The following is a 16,547-nucleotide window of genomic DNA, read 5'->3' as shown; positions in this document are numbered from 1 at the left end:
GCCCTGCCAGGAGTGATCCCTGAGCACAGAGCCAGGAGTAAGCCCTGAGACCCGCTGGCTGTGGCCCATAAAACAGAACAGAAAGTACCAATTTCTTATTTTTGTTTTTCAGCTTCGAGTTTATAGTATCTTAGTATCTTAGAGTTTATCATTTTCTGAGGTAGACGTGTGCATGACATTGCCTTAGGTATTAATGCTCTCTCCCTTTGCTTTGCAGACTGTGGGCCATGGAGGTGGGCTCAGTGGTCCGAGCCATCTTTGACTTCTGCCCCAGTGTGTCAGAAGAACTGCCGCTCTTCGTGGGCGATATTATTGAAGTGTTGGCAGTGGTAGATGAATTTTGGCTCCTAGGAAAGAAAGAGGATGTTACAGGTAAGAGATTCTAATTCCTTTCGTACAGCATGGAATGTTGACCCTCCTTTCTTCCCATATTAAAAATGGAAGTTAGTGGGGGTGGATCGATAGTGCAGTGGGTAGGGCATTTGCCTTGCACGAGGCCAACTGGCTTTAATCCTTGGTATTCTCTGTGGTTCCCTGAGCACCACCAGCAGTAATTCCTGAGTGCAGAGCCAGAAGTAAGCCCTGAGCATCCCCGGGTCTGGCCCCCAAACAAAGCAAAAGTAGAAGTTAAGGACCAGAGATGCAACTCAACAATAGAGCACACCCTGGGTCTGAAGGGGCTGGGGAGAGAACTCAGCACTTCACGAAGTCTAAACTTGATCCCTGCTGCCACAGATGATCCCTGGCACCCCCAGGAGTCACCCTTCCCCAGTTCAGCTGGGAGTAGTCCCTGTGCACTGCAGGGCATGGCCTAAAAGAAAGAGAAAAGGAAAATAAGTTCAATGGGAAGCCCACATCTTTTGACTCAGAGTGGTTTTCAGTGTTCCTTCTGTATTCAAACTGATGTTCCTGGCATCCTGACGAGAATATCTGTTCTCACCCCCCACCGCCCCCTTGTTCCTTGAAGAGGTTGGCGTGATTCCATACCAGCGGCTCTATACCAGCCTTCTCTTCTCGCTTTTGCCTTCCCGTCCAGGTCTTTATCTTTGGTATTTGACACCATCCTTTCTCTTTTGAAGCTTATACCTTCTACTTTTCAGGCCTCCCTAAAGCTTCCCTTGATTTTTCGTGAGGAGTTTTGTTGTGAGGCCACACCCAGGGGTTTCTGCCAGCTCTGTGCTCTGCAGTGCCAGGGGCAAACCAGAATTCTGCGCAAAAATGTGCACTCAGCCCTTGGGGCTGTCTCTCCCGCCCTCACTAGCAGGTTTTATCTCTGAGTTATGGGCTAGAGTCACCCTCCACCTTACTTTCTCTGGCTGCTTCCTGTCAACACTTCCCACCTTTCCCTCTTTTCAGGGAAACAGCATTCCTTCTCTTCTCCCCATCCTAGACTGATGGCTGCCTTCATTGATTTAGCTGACCTCCTCCCCTACACACGACCTACCTTCCACTGTCCATGCACCTAGTTTCCTTTCTCCCCCGTCTTTAAGACACATACAAGATCATGTCACAATTTTTTTTTAATCCAACTGCTGAAGGAAAGGTGGGCGTTTCTCCTACCTTTGCAGATCCGATCCTTAATTCATATATTTTTTATGTTCATATATATTTTTTATGTACGTCCAGGCTGGTGTCTGTTATGCAGGTCTTAGAATAGACTCAGCTCACTCTCCATCCACATGTGTGAGGTCATAAATTATTTCCCAGTCGAAATGATATCTCAGCTGAGATAAAGTGTAGACTAGGAGTTAGCAAGACCAAGAGGATAGGCAGAAGGAATTGTTTATCCAGATGCGCTGACGGGAGAGAGAGCGCTTCGAGGGGGCCGAGTGGAGTTCAGTACAGCCTGAATTCTGAGTTCTTGAGGAGGGGGAAATGGTGCTGTGGAGAGGCGCAGAAGCTGGAAGATGGAGGAGAGTGTGCCAGGAATTACGGAAGTGAGATGTCAGGGACGTACTTTGCACATCATCAGTCTTTTGTTTTGGAACGCTCACTGCTGCCTGTTGGAGAATGGCACAGCCCCAAGGACGGCGAGGTGGGAGAGAGTGGGAGCTTGTTATAGGAATCTGCGGGCAATGTTGGTGGCCTGGACCGGTGCATTGGGCCTGGAGAGGAGCACACAGGTGAAAGGAGTGTTAAGAGAGTGCAGGCGGTCTGCACCTCCTCTGCTGCCTGACCAGCAGCCCCTGTCTTTCTCTGACTATCCAGGAAAACTAACCTGCCTGACTTCACTGCATGGAGGAGGCAGATGCTCTGGTGGAGGTGTAGAACATAGTATGCATGAGATCTTATTATGCACAGCATCATAGGGGACCAGAGCGATAGTACAGCAGGTCAGGCGCTTGCCTGGCATGCAGCCAACTCTGGTTCAATCCCCGGCATCCCACATGGTCCCCTGAGCATCCATCGCCAGGAGTGATCCCTGAGCAAAGAGCCAGGAGCAAGCTCTGAACACTGCTGGGTGTGGCCCCAAAACAATAACCACGAACAGTATTGTAAATCACAGTGCCTCAAACAACAACAACAACAACAACAACAACAACAACAATAATGGACTAGCTTTTCTTCAGACTCAAATGTTAAAATTTTCTTACCATTTTTAGGGCTCTTGGGGCTGGGAGATAGTATAGCAATCCCACCCATGGCCACATAGCCCCTGAGCTGGGTGTTCACAGGGAGGCCCCTCATTCCCAGGACTGCTGGGATCTTCTGGGTAACCCTGAGCACCACAGGGCCTGAGCAGCATGACTTTCTCAGGCCCTGGACTGTAGGCTGGAGGGCCAAAGGTTGCTGGTGGGGTGCTAGGCCTCCTGGGTACTGCTTCAGAACCCCCCCCAAATATATATATATATTTGTTTGGTTTTGGTTTTGTTTTGGGGGTTACCCTGGGCAGTGCTCAGGGGTTACTCCTGGCAGTGCTCAGGGGACCATAAAGGTGCCAGGGATCAAACCCAGGTTGGCCACATTCAAGGCAAGTGCCCTACCTGCTGTTTCTCTGCCCCCTCCTGCCCCCCCACCAAAGAAATATGTTTTTCAGATTTTCCTGCTACGTGCTCTCTCTTCTCTGAACTTCTTTGGCAATTTAGGCACCTCTGCTGCAACAGTTGCTTTCAATCTGGGATTAGTATTTTTTAAATTTTTTCCTTGAAATTCTTTTTTTAAACTTTTAAAATTTTTATTAGCGAAATACCATGAGGTACAGTTGTAGACTTACAAATTTTTGTGCTTGGGTTTCAGTTATACAATGGTCGAGTTCCCATCCCTACGCCAGTGCTCATTCTCCACCACCACTGATCCCAGTATCCCTCCCACTCCCAATCCCCCCCATCCCACCCTGCCTCTGTGGCAGGACATTCACTTTTGTTCTCTCTCTCCTTTTGGGTGTTGTGGTTTGCAAAAGAGGCCTTGAGTGGCAATCATGTTTGGTCTATAGTCTACTTTCAGCGTGCATCTCCCATCCTGGGAGGATCCTCCCAACACCCTTTATTTGGTGCTCCCTTCTCTACCTGAGCTGCCTTTTCCCCCAGCGTGTGCGGCTGGCCTCCAAGCCATGGAGTAAACCTCCTGGTACTTATCACTTATCTCGGCTATCCTTGGGTGTTAGTCTCCTATTTTGTTGCTTTATGTTCCCCAGATGAATGCAATCTTTCTATGTCTGTCTCTCTCTTTCTGACTCATTTCGCTTAGCATGATACTTTCCATGTAGTACCACTTGTATGTAAATTTCATGACTTCCCATCTTTTCTAACAGCTACATGGGATTAATATTTCTGTGGGAAGTCGATGTGAGGTCTGAACTGGACTTGAGGGTGTCTCACCCTCTGCAGTGGCCCCTGCTTTCGGGTCCCCCAGGGATCTGTACTCCCTGCCTTCTGCCTGCATCCGACTGTGTGTGCTGCCCATTTTCTGCGGGAGATCCTGCGGGCTGCGGGTGCTGTGGGAGGGTCATAAATGGGTTCAAGAGAGAAAGGGGAAAAATAACCAGGAACCTTTGGACACAGAGAGGGCAGGAAGTGTCAACGTGCTGATGTTTGCTTCTCTTCTCAGGACAGTTCCCCAGCAGCTTTGTGGAGAGTGTGGCCCTTCCTGGCCTCAAAGATGGGGAGCAACTCTTTGTCTGCATCAGTGAGTTCCTGTCCCCAGAACCGAGTGGTCTTCCTCTTCACCGAGGTAAGTCAGTACCTGAGCATCATTGAAAGTGAGTTTGGTGGCGTTGGCTCATTTTGAAGAGATTTCTTGGGTGGTGGTGGGGGGGGTGGGGGTAGGGAGGAGTTGCATATTGTTGGTTTGTTTACAAAACTGTGTAGATTTTAGGGGTGCCACTGGACACCCCTTTAAAAAGGCACGTTTGGGGGCTGGAGTGATAGCACAGCGGGTACGGCGTTTGCCTTGCATGCGGCCGACCCGGGTTCTATTCTCAGCATCCCATATGGTCCCCTGAGCACCGCCAGGAGTAATTCCTGAGTGCAAAGCCAGGAGTAATCCCTGAGCATCGCCGGGTGTGACCCCCCCAAAACAAACAAACAAAAAAAAAACTTAAAAAAACAATAAAAAGGCACTTTTGGGACTGGAGTGACAGCACAGCAGGTAGGGCATTTACCTTGCACGCGGCCAACCCGGGTTCGATTCCCAGCATCCCATGTGGTCCCCTGAAGCACCGCCAGGATTAATTCCTGAGTGCAGAGCCAGGAGTGACCCCTGAGTTTCACCCAGTGTGACCCCCACCCCCCAAAAAAAGGCATGTTCCCTTTTCACACTCGCTACCCGCGTTTTCAGTGTTCTTCTACCACGGCCCTTGTAGCCCCCTCAGTCCCCAACCCTCCCACCCCTCTCCCTGCTTCCTTTTTGGTAACTTGAGTCCTGCAGAGTCCCAGGGTCCGTTTTACTTAGCCTGGTCCAATCCCAGCATTGCTTTTTTATGTCCCACATATGAGTGAGATCATCTAGTGTTTATCTTTCTCCTTTTGACTTGTTTTGCTTAGCATGCCCCCCTCCAGTTCCATCCTTGTCATGAAAGGCGAGATTTCAGCTGATCTTTTAGCAGAGCCATATTCTGTTACGCATCTGTTGTACCGCACCTTCTTGATGGACAACTGGAGTTTATTGACACTCCAGAGTCTGAGTGCAGAAGGAGAACCCTGAGGCGTTAGCAGCGCTTTTCAATTCCCAGTGTTTTCACACTTTTTTTTTTTCATGCTTTCTCAAAATGCATCCTCATTTGATCCTTCACTCAGATCTGGGAGTTAGCAAAGTAGGTATAATTAACCATATTTTACAAATAATGAAAGTGAGATTCACAGATGAGAAGTTTTGGCCTCAGGATGAACAGTCATATCACCTGATGATAAGCCCATTATTCTTTTTGTTTGTTTGTTTGGGGGACACTCGTGGCTGTGCTCAGGACTACTCCTGACTCTGCACTCAGGGCTCATTCATTGGAGGTGCTCAAGGACCCCTTGCAGTGCTGGGGATTGAGCTGGGGTCATCAGTGTGCACACCAGCGCCCTACCCGCCATACTATCTCTGTGGCCCGAAGTCTGCTATTCCCTTTCCAGGGCCCCATGCTGCTGCAGCCACACTTCAGTTGAAATTTATTGTCCCCCCCTCCCTCCCCCCTATAAAAACAGATAAGATTTGTAAGACCGTTGCTGTTTCTTTAGAATTTTATTTTGGTGCCTCATCCAGTGGTTCTCAAATGTCTATTTCTCATCGTTCAGAGGCTTCCAAATTGTTCTCAGGGCACTGAGTGGTGCTGGGTGTCAAACCCGAGTCTCCCATGTGCGAAGCAAGCACACTTGCCCTCGGTGCCCTCTTCCTGGCCCCAACACTGCACTTCGGGCACAGTAGTCAAGTACGACTTGTGGTGTGGGCGTTAAGAAATTGATACAGAACAGCCCTTTTTTTTACTATGTCCTTAGAAATTGTTGTTAAAATTCTCATCAGGGCTGCCGGAGAGACAGTACACAAGGGAAGGCACTTGCCTTGCAGGTTAGTGTGTGTTTATCACTCTGGTTCACATCTCCAGCACCATATACAGAGATAGATGAATCACTCCTGAGCACAGAGCCACAAATAACCCCTGAACACCACTGGGTGTGGGCCTAAATCTCCCCAAATGAAAGCTTCTCATCAGGAGACCAGAGATAGAGCCCAGTGGACTGAGAAAGCCTAGATTCAATTTTTAGCACTGCGTTTCTCCAGGCTGGAGCGATAGCACAGCGGTAGGGCATTTGCCTTGTACGTGGCCAGCTTGGCTGAACTGGGTTCAATTCTTCTGCCCCTCTCGGAGAGACCGGCAAGCTACCGAGAATATCTCGCTCGCACAGCACAGCCTGGCAAGCTACCCATGATGTATTCAATATGCCAAACACAGTAACAGCAAGTCTCAAAATGGAGACGTTACTGGGCCTGCTTGAGCAAATCGATGAACAATGGGAGGACAGTGCAGTACAGTGCAGTGCGTTTCTCCATGCACTGCCAGGTGTGGCCTCCAATCAACCAATCAACCAACCAACCAACAAACCAACCAACCAACCAACCAAAGTTCTCATCAGAACCAGTGAAAAAGGAAGGGTTTAAAATATACCCAGGATGGGAGATGCATGCTGAAAGTAGATTATAGACCGAACATAATTGCCACTCAGTGCCTCTTTTGCAAAGCACAGCACCCAAAAGGAGAGAGAGAGAGAACAAAAAGGAATGCCCTGCCACAGAGGCAGGGTGGGGTGGGGGGGTTGGGGGTGGGAGGGATACTGGGATCAGTGGTGGTGGAGAATGGGCACTGGTGGAGGGATGGGTACTCAATCACTGCATAACTGAAACCCAAGCACAAAAATTTGCAAGTCTACAACTGTACCTCATGGTGTTTCACTAATAAAAATTTAAAAAAAAATAAAGTAAAATATAGCCAGAACTGTCTCTCAGTAAAAGTTCGAGAATTTCTCACTTTGTCACTTTTATAGGCAGAGTAACTTTCAAAGATTAATTATAACCCATTGCAACATGTTTACTGAAGCCCATGAATTTTTGTGTAAGGATAGAAGCTATTGGCCAGAGAGACAGTACTGGGGCTAAGGCATTTGCCTTCCCTGCACCAACCTCTGTTCGATCCCTGACACTGCATTTGGTCCCCCAAGCACTGTCAGGAGTGATCCCTGAGCAAAAGACCAGGGGTAAGTCCTGAGTACCACCAGTATGACCCAAATACACCTCAGACCCCAAAGAAACCAATAAGTACCCCACCAACTGAGAATTTTGATCAGTTTTTTGGGGGGTGGTAGGTGGAGGGAAGTGGAAGTTTTGTTTTTATTTTTGTTTCTAAGGCCAGACCCAGCAGTTCTCAGGGCTTACTCTTGGCTTTGCACTCAGGAATCACTCCTGACATCTTTGGGGGAATCACATGGGGTGCCAGGGATTGAACCCAAGTCAGTCATATATAAGGCAAGTACTGTTGCTCCGGCCCCTGGTCAAAGAAGTTGTATGATGGCTCAGAATAATCATCAGAATGGTAGGATGGGGGGCTGGAGCAATAGCACAGCAGGTAGGGCATTTGCCTTGCACCCGGCTGACCCGGGTTTGATTCTCAGCATCCCATATGGTCCCCTGAGCACCGCCAGGGGTAATTCCTGAGTGCAGAGCCAGGAGTAAACCCTGCGCATTGCTGCATGTGACCTAAAAATCAACAACAAAAAAATAAAATAAAAATTAAAGAATGGTAGGGCAGGGCAGGGAAGACAGCCTGAGTGGTAGGGCACAGGCCTAGCTGTGCAGGGCCCTAAGATCCCCTAACACTACATGCATCCCGAGCTACAGCACGTGTGACCCCTATAAATAAAAGAATACATTAGGTGCATTATTAATATTGCCACTTATTCCACTATGTGTGCACTAAGGCCGAGGCAGATTTGTACAAATCAGAAGGAGAAAGAACCCTGATAAGCTTCCCTAACCTCCAGTGAGAAAAAAAAATAGAACAGTTGGATTTTGACACTCCTCAAACTCCTGGTCTAGTTCAGGGGCTGCTCCCAGCTCTTCCCTGTGAAAGTCACTCATAGCAGTGGTTGGGGACCACACCATGTTGGGGATCATCAAACTTGGGCTCCTGTGGGCAAAGCACAGACCTTTGCACTCTCTCGCTCTCTCTTTCTCTCCTGACCCTCGAAATTGAGCTTCAGAGTTTCTTGCATTTCACTCAGGCTCTTCCTCTCCTCTGTGTCCTTGCTTGCTAAGAGTACTGAGGAGACAGAAGTAGGCCAGCCTCCCAAAGCAGGGGGCCTTCCTGCCCCTCCACACTATCTCAGGAGAGGGCTCTGGGCTGTATCAGACCCATCAGAGGAGGTGAAGAAAGGCCCTGAGCACAGCTACCCCTCCTGCACCACGCCCTGTGTGTGCAGGGCACATCTGGCCCTTCCTAGACACCTGCTTCCTGGAGCACATCCCGGGAGTAATAATACACCAAGAGTGGGATTACGCAGCATGACCCCAGTGTTGGAGGGGGTTGAGAATGTGGCTTCTAGAATTACCTTTCTTTGTTTTATAATTACTGCTCAGGTATAAGGTATTTTCTAAAGAGAGATTTTTCTCTCAAATCCATTCCCTGGGAAGTATTTGTAAAATTACTTTGAAGATAACATTGGCCTCTGTAATCCCAGATCCACTCAGGAGATTGTCAGGAAGACCGTGGCTTAGTCCCGGAAACCAAATCTCATCAGAATCAGGCTGCACCCCTCCTCCCCCATCCTGGGACCTTCAGATCTTATGTTCATTACCTTTAAACTTACTAAACCAAGTGAGCTAAAAAAAAATGTTAAGTGGAGGGAGGCAGTGTGATAGTACAGGGGATAAGGTGTTTGCCTTGTACTTGGCGGACCCGGCTTCCATCCCCAGCATCCCATATGGTCCCTGGAGTACTGCTAGGAGAAATCCCTGTGTGCAGAGCCCAGAGTAACCCCGGATCATTGCCGGGTGTGACCCCAAAACAAATAAACAAAAAGTAAGTGGAGCCCAACGGGTGAGGAGGCAGGGCGCGGAGACCAACAGAGAGAGAGAGACTGGAAAGAGATAAAGGAATGACAAGTGGCTTTGTCTTCTCTGATGCATCTCTGAGAATGGGCTAGTGTGTCTCACTGGAGATGTGCCCCCATCACCCAGGCCTCCAGCTGGACCAGCCCTGTCCCCGCACCCCCCCCCTCCTCCACCCCGGGCCTTAGTTGCTGATTTCACATATTCCCAATAAACACACTGACAATCGGACTTCTTTTGCTTTTTCCATATCTGTTCTAGCTCCAGCTGTCTTCTGGTTTGTCCATTCTCTTTTCCTTTGCTACCATTCCCAGTGGTGCTCAGGAGCTATTCCCAGCAGGGGGCTCAAGGGACCATGTGGGGCCAGGGATCAGCCGCCCAACATGCAAAGCGCTCTGAGCTCTCTACATGCGTGGCCCCCTCGGCTTCTGAGTGAAAGCCCGGGATTGTGAGCATGGGGAAGTTGAGTGGCGTTACGCACCTGGTCTTTCCTGGGAGCTTTAGCAGGAGACGGAATTAGTTCTCATTCCTCCTGCTGACAGGCCACATCAACAGGTTTCATTTCACTAGTTGGAAACAAAATCTCAGAAGAGAAAGTGTTGTTTTGTACTCTACAAAGTGAAGGAGAGTGTCCAGACTTTCAGGCTTGGATTGACCCTTGTGCGTCTCAGACAGGAAATGGGCCATGTGAGATGCTGTGGTGTCTCACCCAGGGCTCACTGCCCTGTTCTTTCTTTCTTTCTTTCTTTCTTTCTTTCTTTCTTTCTTTCTTTCTTTCTTTTGCTTTTTGGGTCACACCCAACGATGCTCAGGGGTTACTCCTGGCTCTGCACTCAGGAATCACTCCTGGCGGTGCTTGGGGGACCATATGGGATGCTGGGGAATCGAACCCTGGTCAGCCGTGTGCAAGGCAAACGCCCTACCCGCTGTGCTATCACTCCAGCACCCCGGTTCTTTTTTAAATTTTTAAATTTTATTTTCATAAAGTTGTTCACAATCAATGGATTGCATTTAACATTTCAACACCAGTCCCACCACCATTATACCTTCCCACCACCATGATTTCGAAGTTTCTCACCACCACTCAATCCTGCCCCACAAGCAGATGCTAGATAATTTATTCTGTATTGCTGGTTATTAATAGAATAAGATGTCTATAAGGGTCTATCTCACAGTGATTCAACAAAAAAGCAAAAAATAATAATAATATTTTGTGGCCACACCCTCCTGGGATTGTGAAGATTTAAATAATTGGGGTCCAGGGGCTGGAGCAATAGCACAGCGAGTAGGGCATTTGCCTTGCACGTGGCTGACCTGGATTCGATTCCCAGCATCCCACATGGTCCCCTGAGCACCACCAGGAGTAATTCCTGAGTGCAGAGCCAGGAGTGACCCTGTGCATTGCTGGGTGTGACCCAAAAAGCAAAAACAAACAAACAAAAAAACAAATAATTGGGGTCCAGAGCCAGTCATTTGTGAGTCTCTGGATCATGGCCATTATTGCACTTAAGTGGCACCCGGAGGCAGTTTGTGGGTGTGACGGCCAGGACCCTGGAGGGGCGGGAGATGGGAAGGAGTGGCCCAGCCAAAGAAGAGGCCTGGGGTTTTCAGTCACTGGTCCCGCATACCTGTGGTTTTTCAGAGGATTTAGTTTCTTGCATGGGAGCCCATGACAATTCTTTGAAGATGGGCCGTGAGGGTGGCAGTGGTTGGTTTCTGGAGGTTTGGGGCTGCCGGGGTTCATCTGGTGCAGGCAGAGAGAGAGAATGCCAGCTCCAACCTGAGGTGCCCTGGTGAAATCAGCCTAGCTCATGGTTTGGAGCCATCTCTGCAACAAGCTGCTCGGTTCTGAGATTAATTTGTGAGTCTCACTGCCCTGTTTCGTGGGACTGCCTGCCATTTTGGCAGTGGAACTGCTCTGCTGATTTCATAGAAGGGGATTTGGAAGCCTTAAGAATGTGTGTGGGGGGGGCTGGAGAAATAGCACAGTGGGTAGGGCGTTTGCCTTGCACACAGCCAACCCGGGTTCGATTCCCAGCATCCCATATGGTTCCCTGAGCACTGCCAGGAGTAACTCCTGAGTACAGAGCCAGGAGTATCCCCTGTGCATTGCCAGGTGAGACCCAAAAAGCAAGGAAAAAAAAAGTGTGTGTGTATGTGTGTGTGTGTGTGTGTGTGTGTGTGTGTTGGTAGATGAGGGAGGTAGGTCATACTTAATATCTGTTGAGTTCTCCCAAGCTGTTAAATATTTTAACATTTTTGACTTGAGAAGATGGAGCAATAGTACAGCAGGGAGGGCGTTTGCCTTGCATACAGCCGACCATCGTTCAGTCCCCCCAATACCCTCTCTACCTCCCTGCCCAGCACCATCAGGAGTAAATTCTGAGTGCAGAGCCAGGAGTAACCCCTGAGCATTGTTGGGTCTGGCCCCAAAACAAAATCAAAGAACTAAAGAAGTTAAAATTTTCACTTACCTTTGAAAGTACCATTTGGGCTGATAAGAGAATAAATGGCCCATTTTCCCCCCATTATTAAAAACCCTATCCAGGGACCAGGGAGAATGGGCTGGAGCATGTACTTTGCAGGTGGGAGGACTGAGTTCAGTTCCCAGCACCACGTGGTCCACCAAGCACTGCTGAGAGCAAGCCCTGAGCTGAAAGTTGCCCCAGAGTACTCTCTGGTGTGTCCCCAAATTAAAAAAAAATAAACAAAGTCCAATACCAACTGCATGTAATATCACTGTATCACTGTCATCCCGTTATTCATCACTTTACTCGAGCAGGAACCAGTAATGTCTCCATCCATCCCAGCCCTGAGATTTTAGCAACCTCTCCTTACTCGTCTTTCCCAACGCTGCCCTGTTGGAGGCTCTTTCAGGATCAGGGGAATGAGACCTGTTATTGTTACTGTTTTTGACATATCGAATACGCCACGGGGAGCTTGCCAGGCTCTGCCGTGGCATGTAATATATACATATTAATAATATATGTATTTATAGGGGCTGGAGCGATAGCACAGCGGTAGGGCGTTCGCCTTACAAGCGGCCAGCATGGCCGACCCGAGTTCGATTCCTCCGCCCCTCTCGGAGAGCCCGGCAAGCTACCGAGAGTATTCGATATGCCAGACACAGTAACAACAAAGTCTCCAATGGAGACGTTACTGGGCCCGCTCGAGCAAATCGACGATCAACGGGAGGGCCTTTACCTTTACCTTTATATATTGTATATAATATAACATGATATATATCTGTCATATAAAAATATATATTTAGATACTTAAATTTTTTGGTTTTGGGTCACACCTGAGAGTGCTAAAATATTTATATTTTAAAATATATATGTATATACACCTGAAAATTCAGTGAAAGATTTTAATCAAAATCTTGTTGCACAATTAGAAGTATTTTATTAAAATATGAGCAGTACTTTTAAAAGTAAATTTTAAAATCACACTAAAATGCATAAGTTTTAGCATTTGTGAAAGTATGAAATAAACACAGGATTTACTGAATTTCTTATTGATCAGATATTTTTGCATAGTTGTAAAACACCAAGCTAAAAAAATGTCTTAACAGGGTTGAGTGAAAGTACAGCAGGAAGGGCGCTTGTCTTGCACATGGCTGACCTGGGTTCAATCCCCGGCATCCCTGTGGTCCTCTGAGCACACAGGAGTAATTCCTGAGTGCGGAGCCAGGAATAACCCCTGAGCATCACCAGGTGTAGCCCCCAAACAAGCAAACAAACAAAATTGTTGATATTCTTTAGTTTATAATTAGGCTAACCTCCATAAGCATGGCAGAGCCTGGCAAGCTCCCCGTGGCGTATTCGATATGCCAAAAACAGTAACAACAAGTCTCACAATGGAGATGTTACTGGTGCCCTCTCGAGCAAATGATGACCTGTGAAGTGAGTGCATCAGCAGCCTGATGGTGCCTTCAGACTTCCAGATACCCCCAAATTGCTGCTGTGCCTTTGGCCAGATCCCAAAAACTTGGGGCAAAGTTTACCAAGAAAGTAAATGGCCAAAAGTTAGGTATGTGGGAAACACACCCACAAACCACCACCTCCAGCTCAGCTATATAATTGGAGGCATGGCCTCTCTGGTTCCTGATTGAACTGCTTAATGGCCATGATCTCAGAGACTCAGAAACAAATCTCGAAACCCAGCAACTTTTGGCAGAAATGCGTCCGGTTCCTGCAGCTGGGCCAACCCAGGTGGGAATAGGTTTCGTGCCTTGGTCTGTTCCCCCTGGCAACCAGGTGGCCACCATCCTCCAGAGGCCACTGGACAGTTAGGTTTGGGCCTGCAGTGATGAGACATGCAGGGCCTCACGGGATGGGGGTGGAGCCGGTCCTGTCCTCCCCACCCCAACGAGACCCCAAGTCATCGCCCACAAACGGCCTCTCTGGCTCCTTATCAAGCTGCTTACCGGCCATGATCCCAGAGACTCAGAAACAAATCTGGAAACCCAGTGGTTTTTGGCAGAAATGCGTCCGGACCCCACAGTAGGTTACTGTCACCGGGCCACCCTAGGGGGGAAAGGGTGCTGTCGCACCACCTGCTCCCCCTTGGTGGCTCGGTGGCCATCATCCTCCAGAGGCCATTGGACAGTCAGGCTTGGGCCTGCAGTGACGAAACTTGTTGGGCCTCACGGGATGGAGGTGGAGCTGGTCCTGTCCTCCCTGTCCCAACGAGACCCCAAGTCATCGCCCACAAACGGCCTCTCTGGCTCCTGATCAAGCTGCTTACTGGCCATGATCCCAGAGACTCAGAAACAAATCTTGAAACCCAGCAGGTTTTGGCAGAAATCCCTCCAGATTTAAGTGTTAAAATTTTGGAATTTCAAAATTGTGCGGCCACTACTGCAGCCACACGACATCTTATGTTATTCACAACTAGCAATAAAAAACAAATTGTCTACTGTTGCCTTTTCAGCAGATCTGAGTGTTGGGGTAAAATCTCAAATAATAATGGTGGATCTGGTGTCAAAATATTGAATATGATCAAAGTAGAGAGAGAGTAATGTGGAAATCATCTGCCCCACAGGTACGGGGAGGGTTTGGGATGGGAGTATACTGGGGTTGTTGGGGGTGGAGAATGGGCACTGTTGAAGGAATGGGTGTTTCATTGTATGACCGAGATTTAGACCCGAAAGCTTTGTAACTGCTCTCACGGTGATTCAATAAATAAAATTATAAAAAATGGGGGAAAAAAGTAAGGTGGAGTTCATGCACAATTCAATCAGCTAATCAATGACTGAATAAATAGCAGTACTCCTACATTAAAAAAAATGATGAACAATAGGAGGACAGTGCTACAGTGCTATATACATAATACACATTGTATCTATGTTTGGTTGCATAATGTGTGTGTTTCGACTAGGCAGTGTAGCTCAAAGCCTGGGAAGTCTGTGAGAGCCATAGGCTTAAATCCAATTAACAGCTTAACAGCTGTGAATTTGAGTGAGTTACTTAAAGTCCCTCAGCCTCCCTTTCCTATTCTATAAAGAGAGGGTGATAAGACCTACCCTTGGGGATTAAATATGATTAAATCCAGAAGGAGCCTCTGGCACGAGGAAGGCATTCAATATACGCATTCAACACGCACGAGTTAGTTTTGTTCTTAGCACGGAATTTGCAGGTGTGCGCTGGGGACCTACAGCTTTGTGCGAAAGTGCAGTTTCCAGGAAGTTCTCAATTTTCCAAACCCGCCAGGGTTCCTCCAGTAGGTGTCGCTCTTCCTCCTTTCCCCAAAGCGGATTATCCAGTTTATTACTGACTGTCCTCTGTATTGCGAGCTATATTTAAACCCAGCAACAGGACTATCTTTGGAAGGATTAATGTGGTTGCTAATGCCACTGAGTCTTCTGAAAAACAAAAGAGAGCAAGGGCGGGGTGGTAGGAGTAGATAAAGCAAAACCCAAATATGAAATATAGCAAGAAGATAGAATGAAACAGGAGAGGGGAAAAAAATCAGTATATATTATGGGACGTGATACAATAGGATTTTTTTTTAAAGGCCGTGAATGAGTACCTGTGATCTCATTTTGCCTAGGTCACCTCTTTGCCTCTCACCAGAGACACCACCCCCCCAAATTAATTGATGGGCCTGAGGGAATAGTCCAAGGGGCTCAGAGCATCTGCTTTGCAAGCGTCTGGTCTCAGGCTCAAATCCTGGGCATTTCCTGTGCCCTGAATATGATCCTGGCAGCTCTTCTTTCTGCTATCCCCACGGCCACAAGTGGTCTCCAGTCGTGCCACAAAAAGGGTTATGACCCCTGTGAGCACCACAACTAAAAAAAAAATGCGAGTCCCATGGCTGGGGCGTGTGACCTCTAGTGAATAGGGGTGTGACCCCTGGGGCACCGCAGTCATAACTCAGAGCATCACTCCTGGCAAGCTCTTGTGCCAGCATCACACTAAAGGAATGCTAACCGGGCTGGGCTGAAAGTGCAACAGGCAGTGTGTTTGCCTTGCACACGGCTGACCCAGCTTCCATCCCCAGCACCTCCTCTGGTCCTCCGAGCCCACCAGGAGTGATTCCTGAGTGCAGAGCCAGAGTCGGCCTTGAGCATCACTGGGTGTAGCCCAAAACCTAAAAAGAAAGCTTTTCAAAACAGTCATCCCGTTGAAAATAGAGAGGAAAACCCAAGCTCTACAGAGGGATTCATAGAGAGCCTGCGAAGCACGGAGAATGTTGTCACTGTACAGCTTTAAGAAAGCCAGTTCATTAGGAGCCAGGGAGTGGGAGTCCTGGCATGGTTTTCTTCTTCTCCTCCTTCTCCAAAAGCCCCTTGTGTCCGAACAGTAGGCATAGCTCCAGTCACTTTCCCACTTGGCCCTGGTCTTAGAGCGAGTGGGAGGGGAACATTGTCATTCACAGGACTCTAAGCTCGAAGGCTATTGAATCATAAAAGAATATAGAAATATAGACTCATAAAAATAAACCTTGAGGGGCTGGAGCGATAGCACAGCGGGTTGGGTGTTTGCCTTGCACGCGGCCGACCCGGGTTCGATTCCCTGCATCCCATATGGTACCCTGTGTACTGCCAGGAGTAATTCCTGAGCGCAGAGCCAGGAGTAACCCTTGCACATTGCTGGTGTGACCCAAAAAGCAAAACAAACAAACAATAAATAAATAAACCTTGAAAGAGATCACTTAGCTGCAAAAATTTCTCAGATACCTGTTCCAGGCTGAGACCTCTGGGGTGCTCTTGGAGGGAGAAAGGGTGCGGGCTACCTCCCACCCAAATGAAGCCCTGGGAGCCGCTCCCACACCCCAAAGCCACCGCCATACCTCTGACTAGATTGGCCCATGAAATATTCTGGCTTTCTGGACATCTCCAAACTCTACAACACTGACATCCCAGTAACAGCACACCAGATCGGATGGGATATAACTTAGAGGCCAACTAGTCTTGACTAACAAAAACATTAACACAGGAGGTTTAATTTTCAACAAAAGTAAAGCATAGGAAACCCTCAGACAAGGACTTATTGTCCCCATGGTGAGATATGATCCTTTTC

General features: G+C 48.2%; 1 protein-coding gene across 1 annotated transcript in view; it reads left to right on the top strand.

Moving 5' to 3' along the window:
* The first annotated feature begins 226 nt into the window (after positions 1-226).
* Positions 227-16,547, top strand: part of DNMBP (dynamin binding protein) — a 93,737-nt gene continuing 77,416 nt past the window's right edge. The window contains exons 1-2 of the mRNA XM_056120846.1: positions 227-372; positions 4,048-4,170. Of these exons, the coding sequence (XP_055976821.1) occupies positions 228-372; positions 4,048-4,170 (268 nt within the window). The 5' untranslated portion in view covers position 227. The remainder of the gene's footprint in view (positions 373-4,047; positions 4,171-16,547) is intronic.

Source organism: Sorex fumeus, unplaced genomic scaffold (genome assembly GCF_029834395.1).
Source record: "Sorex fumeus unplaced genomic scaffold, SorFum_2.1 ptg000043l, whole genome shotgun sequence".
Classification (NCBI taxonomy): Eukaryota; Metazoa; Chordata; class Mammalia; order Eulipotyphla; family Soricidae; genus Sorex; species Sorex fumeus.
The sequence above is the reverse complement of the archived record's forward strand: the minus strand, read 5'-3'. Positions and strand labels throughout refer to the sequence as shown.